The sequence below is a fragment of the Lissotriton helveticus genome, chromosome 4_1, assembly GCF_964261635.1.
Source record: "Lissotriton helveticus chromosome 4_1, aLisHel1.1, whole genome shotgun sequence".
In the NCBI taxonomy this organism is placed as follows: Eukaryota; Metazoa; Chordata; class Amphibia; order Caudata; family Salamandridae; genus Lissotriton; species Lissotriton helveticus.
In genome coordinates, this window is record NC_136063.1 from 1,962,853,678 (window position 1) to 1,962,860,311 (window position 6,634).

A 6,634-nucleotide genomic window follows, 5' to 3' on the forward strand; every position below is an offset into this window, starting at 1 on the left:
AATCCCCACCCCCTTCTTTCACACTTAGCCAAACCCCAATAATCTCTCCACCCGATAGCAATGCTCATATGCAGGGCAACTGAAATTATGCGGCATGAGATGGGCAAATTATGTGTCAGGGTGGAGTAGATTATGCATCAAGAAAAGACAAATTATGCAGCATTGTGCGGCACATTTTGATAGTATTAATTCATTATGTTGTCTTGTTCAAACTTGTTAACACTGTCTGGGCATTAATTGCATGTCATTAGTACCAGTTGAACACCCAAAAATAGCAAGGACCTTCCACTGTGGGGCGACAGGTATTGCTGTGTTTTACTAACTTTTGATCCATTTATACTATAAACACATTTGTGTTGTTAAAATATGCAGATATTTCTGCAAATGATGGATTCTGTTAAGAATGAGGCAAATCTACAAGTATAGAAAAATCGCCGCAGCAGCCGCAATTGCATGATTCCAGTGGCCCTGCTCATATGCAAGGTTACCCCACACCCAGCTATCTGTCCACTCCGGTCTTCCGTCACACAGCATTTTCCCCATCAATGTCCTGGTCTAAGGGCTCCTAACAGTGTTGCAGGTAATTGGTGCGTGTGAATTTCGTTTCCTCTGACTGCTCCATGGAGCATCTTTTTTTAGGGCTCGGAAACAAAACTGGGGCGAACCTGATCTTGAATTGCTTATGTTCCGGTTTGGACTGGACTGTTCTTTTGGAGGAGAAGCAAAACTGATTTATGTATGGCTGGATCTAAACGGAGGTGAATTGAGCACACAAAAAAGCGATGGGCTGTGATACGACCCCAGGTAAATAGCAGTGGCTGGGATGAGCTGAAGTGTCCCAGCATCCCTTTTTGTTCACGTCCGTTCTTTTCTAGGGCTGGCATGGTGTCCTGCGCTACTCACGGAAGCCAGAGTAACCGGCAGTCACCTCTCTCGATGGCGATGAACTGAGTGTTTGTGGCTGTGTAATAATAATTATAAAGTGCATGCTGCTACAGAATGGGCACTCCAGTTGCAATAACTATGTTGATTCACGTTATTATTTCGTCAATAAATTCTTGGTAGGGATTGAACGTCGAGGGCTCCTATCATTTAGGCACACATTTAAGGAGATGTGTATGTCGTTAAACGAGATTAAAATCGGGTTACGTAAACGTTTATTAACATGTATGCCAAAATGACTGAACATAGTAAAGAAATATGCACCGATCTTGGGCTCGTGCAGGGGCAGGAGGTAAGGCCAAGGTACGGTGAATACGGACCACATTTGCTCACTTTTCCCGTGTTAAAAGTGACGCATGGGACTTGTAAGTAAGACCCGGAGACGTTTTCGGTAGGGTTCCCGGTGGCTCGGGCACCGGGAGACGCAGCATCCTTGAGAAGTGTACAGCGGGTCCGGGACTGGACCCCAAGAGGCGGTTTCCGGGCGCAGGTGATGGGTGCTGACCGTAGCCGAGACCAGTGACGGGGCGGATTGACGAGATTGGCCATGACGGCAACAGTCCTGAAATGGAAACAATGCAGCGCGCTAGTTGTCCTGCAAAGTTCTAAATATGAGTTGTGGGTTTATGGTGTCTCAATAACCCTGGAGTGTGTTATTTCATTACCTGGAGGCGCGAGATCTCGCCCACAGTGGGCGAGGGAGGGCTGTAAAGAGAATGGTAAAGTTCATGGGGTACACTTCGGTGTGTGGGAGGGGCAGACAAGACAGACCTGGAGGCCGCGCTCTCGGCACGGCGAGGATGAGCAGCACTCGCCGGCCGACAGGAGCCAGACCACAGCATGTTATTGCTAAGGCTTAGAGATGACAGCAACTCCAGGCATTTACGGATGAAACACACACGTGACAACCACGGGCAAATAGCAAGAATGTGTTTTTCCAAAGTGTCTAAAACCGCACCGCGCCTTATTTGCGCATTGAAAATTATAGGTGTTAATAATATTACCCACTTCAAGGTACATCACGGGTTCAGAAGTTTGGAAGCCAGGACTGGTTTTGTGGCCCTGCAGGACATCAGACATCCGCCTCTGAACCCACTGAGCCCTGTCACCGTGATGATGCTAGAGGTGCCTGCTGTTTGCCCAGTCGATGATTTCTTCCCCTTAAATATTATATAAAACATTCCCAGAGCGTATTCCGTATCACAACAGTTTGCGCGACAGGTGTCCAACAGTTCCAGACAAATATCGCAATTTATTCGCAGCAACCAATCAAAACGTGACTTTATTGAAACCGCTGTAATCTAAAAATCGATCTCGGTTGAAATTGAATAGCTAATTTATTTAATGTATTCAAATAACGGTTTATTTAATATAATTCCGTTCTGTCCCTATTGCCGGGTGTCTGGCAAACTGCAAACTAGGCTCTCGCGCGCGCCGTTAAAATTGACTCACAGTTTTACACCTGGCGCTGGGGGCAAAAGTGTAGTGGTATCCTCTGGTTTGAGACGGTTAATAAGTGAGTTGGAGCGCGCGAAAACCCGCTGTAAAAACACAAAGGAACCAGGACTGTCTTGTAGGCAAGTCCTGCAGGCACCTTTACAGTCACCCTCGTGCGCGCGCTCACGCTAAACTGCTTCTCAGTGCGAAAGAAAGTTTTTTACTCTGCGAAGTTTTCGATCATGGAGTTCTGATGCCAAGATCATAGCGGCCTTTGGGCACATGGCGCCAAAGAGGGGCTTGGCACTCTTAAAAAATGGCCGGATGCAAAAATGGACTACGGTTTGTTGTAATAGTCACCCGTCTTCTATACTGAAGGCGCATCTTCCCCGGTGTTCACATGTGACAAAACATGTGCAACTAAAAGGGCAGGCTGGATGTCAAAGGAAGAGATGCTCTCGCGCCACAGGATGGCACAGAGTCTGTGCCACAGACTGAAGAGCGGTGCCGTGAACCCTCGCAGCTTGTCAGCAGCTAATATTATTTCCTGACTCGTTTCCATGAGCTTAGATTATTTGGCTTGTGGTATGGCAGTCCGGGTGCGAAGCAACTGTCCTGAGCGGAAACAGTTGGACAATAAAAACAAACCCTGACCCTAATCTGCTAAAATATATCTCTTCAGTTTCCCTAAGACTAAAACCCTGTTTCCGCCCTCTAATCAACAGAAGTGTTACTTTGGACGAAGTAAACAAAAAAAACAGCCACAATTTTAAGTGTTTCTGAGCAGACACTGCCGCCGGAGTGAACTGAATGAACAGTGTGCGCTGCGCGCCCCGAAGCCCCGCGGCTGCACTGCTCAATGAGGAACCGGCAGTTCGCTCTGTCGTCCTCCAGTTAAAGGTGCCCGTAGTTTTCCCAAGTTTCCCCACCGAAGCAACAGTGATGAGGCGGACGCTGGCAGTTGCTGACGTTGGTGTGTGCCACCTGTTGGGCACATGCCGCGCAACCCACCTGAAATGTAACAGCTTGGAACTGGGTGCCCCTTGGGACCGGGGCCCGTGCGCAGCAGACGCTGAACACGAAGGAGCCCATCTGCCAGGAGGCTACCGCAGGTGCACAGCTTACAGCGAACCGTGTGATTTACGCCACACGAGCCAGTGTCCCGGGCCAGCCCTGAATTATGAGAGCGGCCGAGCCCCATACATTACCACTGACAAAGGTCTGCCCGCAGCGCCGGCACGCCTGCCCCTCACGGGGGCAGCTGTGGAGCCCGGGGCGGCCCCACCGCGCTCGCAAACCACTGTGAGTCACGGAAGGATGACAAGAACAACAACACGAACCAGAATCAATCTAAACATTGGGTCGGAATGACCAGCAGTGTGAGCAGATCAGTCAAATCTATCTAAAGACAAAGTGAACTTTCATGGCTTCAACAAGTCGGAAGTGTGGCAGGTACTTAGTACACGTGCACTGGCGCACACAAGTTAATGACATTTAAAATGAGGACATTTTAGAAAGATTTGATTGCCGTTTTATACAACGAAGTGTAAGAAATACCCATGCATAATATTATTAATGAAACGTACCAGTGGCTCCAGGCAGCTGAAAAAGGACACGGAAATTGCCGTATGTACGGGCGTGGATTAAATGCCAGGAAACACCTGTTGGCAACCGGACAGGCCCCTTATAATGGACTCCGAAATAATAGCGCCAATTATGATGCACCTGAATAATTGATTTTGAGTCAGGTGTCCCATTAGCCATCCATTTTTAATCGTGTTTAATTAAGGGTCCCTGGTCAATTTAGTTTTAATTTGGTGAGCGTGTCTCGTATAACTCCCCAGCAGCATGACTGTAATTCGGAAACCTACACTAAACACCCCCCCCCCCTTAAAGCTTGCTGGCAAGACAATGGGGAGATTCTTTGTTATTAACTTCTTCTAATCAGATTTTTATATGAAAAATGTGCACTTCTTTAAAACTACCAGATTAGAATATCACATAAGGAGCCGGCAATAACCTGCATTCTCGCCACCTACCACCCAAAAAAATACAAAGCAAGTTTATTTAAGGTTCCATAACAAAAATTTATTCATATCGTTTTTTAAATTTTAAAGTTTTAACATAAAACCATTTAGAAACCCAATAAAAAACTAAAGCATGAGTCTTGATATGTCAACATTTCACAGATAAAAACTTCACATACAGAAAGAAAATAATGTACAGCGTTTTACAGGGTGGCGGGACGGGGATAAACAAATACACATTTATACTATAAATTAAAAGGAAAAACGTTTGCGACCCGCACAGTTTGTTTCTGTTGAAGTCAAAAGCAGGCTAAGACAAAGACAAAAAACGCTAGTGTTTTGGACAAACCCCCTAGGGGTGCTCGGAGAGAGCGGGGCACGGAATGTAAACATTGGATTGGGGTAAATTCGTTAGGCTCATTTTCCCTTCTAAAAAACTGAAGATACATGGCCCTTATTTCAAAACAATAAGGATCTTGGAACAACCAGGGCTGCGCGTGTGTAAAACTACTCAGGAGCCTGGTGCGCGTGAAACATTGTGCTCTAAGTTTGCGCAAACTTTCTGTACAAAAAAAGTCATCTACACATGCCTGTCCTCAGCCTGTTAATTACATTCTTCGACGCCTGCTAATCTAGCAGAAATGTTCGGCAACGGAGATCTCAGTCTTGGACGGTTGTGCTTATATAAAGTTTTTTTCAACTTTTTGGGCCCCAGTGCCTTAGCGATCCTGTCTGAAGGTACACAAAGTCTTGCTCGCCAGTTTGCGCGAGCGTGCCGGGCGTGATGGAGAGCGCCCCTCGGGCTTCCAGGGCGGGGGACCCCATTGGCTGTTCTGGGTCACCGGCAGCAGTGTTCGGAGCTCGGGTGTCCGGGTCGCTCGGAGTACCCGCCCGGGGTCCCTGGTCGGACTCTCAGGTGCCAGTCTCGTGGGCTAGGGGCTCATTGTCAAATGTGGGTGAGGGGCACCGTGCCGTTGACTCCCGCGCTTTGGTAGTGCTGGTGGTGCACGCTGTGCAGCCGCCCGCCCTGCAGGTTCTGCTGCTCGGCCGCGTCGCCCCCGGGCGGCAGGTACATGCTGATCATGTCCCGCAGGTCCCCGAGGCAGGCGCGCTGGGCGTGCGCCGTCATGCCGGGTGGCGGCGGGGAGCTGGGCTCGCTCTTGACGATGGCGCCCAGGCTCATGCCCGGGGCGCTGGCGCCGCCGCCCTGCTGCCCGTACATGGGGGCCATGCTGTAGGTGGAGGCGGCGGCGCTCATGTAGCTCTGCGCCGAGCTCATCATGGGGCTGTACTGCAGGCCGCCCATGTCGTAGCGGTGGTGCAGGGGCTGCAGCTGGGCACCGCCCATGGCCGGGTGCTGTCCGTAGCCCAGCTGCTCCTGCATCAGAGAGTAGGCGCTGTTGCTCCAGCCGTTCATGTGCGCGTAGGCGGCGTCGAGGCGCTGCGCGCCGCTGCCGGGGCTGGTCCCGCCCGCCGCCGCTGCCAGGAGCCCCCCGGGCAGCGAGTACTTGTCCTTCTTGAGCAGGGTCTTGGTCTTGCGCCGTGGCCGGTACTTGTAGTCCGGGTACTCCTTCATGTGCACCGCCCGCAGGCGCTTGGCCTCGTCTATGAAGGGCCTCTTCTCGGCGTCGCTCAGCAGCTTCCAGTCGGCGCCCAGGCGCTTGCTGATCTCAGAGTTGTGCATTTTGGGGTTCTCCTGCGCCATTTTCCGCCTCTGGCCGCGGGACCAGACCATGAAGGCGTTCATGGGCCTCTTGACCCGGTCCTGGTCCGAGTTGCCCCCGGAGCCACTCTTGCCGTTGGGGCCCGTAGCGCCGGAGCCCGGGCTGGGCTGCGTCATGGAGCTCTTGATGTCGGTCTCCAGCATGCTGTACATGGTGAGTGCAGACTGCGCCTAGCAGGTGGAGAGGACGGGATGCTCGAAGTCTCTGCTGCACTCCAGCCCGGGCGCCCGGGTTAAGAGGCCCCTCTGGCGGGACGATGATTGACAGCATGCTAATGAGACCGCGGGGGCAGCCAATCAGCGCCCTGCCCAGGGCCGGACTGCTGCTGAACGCTTCGGGAAGGTGTTGGCAAAGTTGATGCGGTGCTGGTTAGTCATGCCACTGGGGGGTGGGGGAGGTAACAAGAGGGCGCACACCTCATTTACAGCAAAACACCACCCATAAAGTGGCGAGTTCTTAAAGTTACTTCACATTAGCCATTTTGAGGTACATAACGTAGATTTC

The 6,634-nt window shown here is 50.9% G+C and overlaps 1 protein-coding gene across 1 annotated transcript; it reads right to left on the reverse strand.

The window, feature by feature from the left end:
* Nucleotides 1–4,457: 4,457 nt before the first annotated feature.
* On the reverse strand, nt 4,458–6,400 carry SOX3 (SRY-box transcription factor 3). Its single transcript, XM_078685959.1, is given in 2 exon segments — nt 4,458–6,298; nt 6,300–6,400. Coding segments are annotated over 2 exon segments (1,047 nt in total). The 3' UTR covers nt 4,458–5,352.
* Nucleotides 6,401–6,634: the final 234 nt, after the last annotated feature.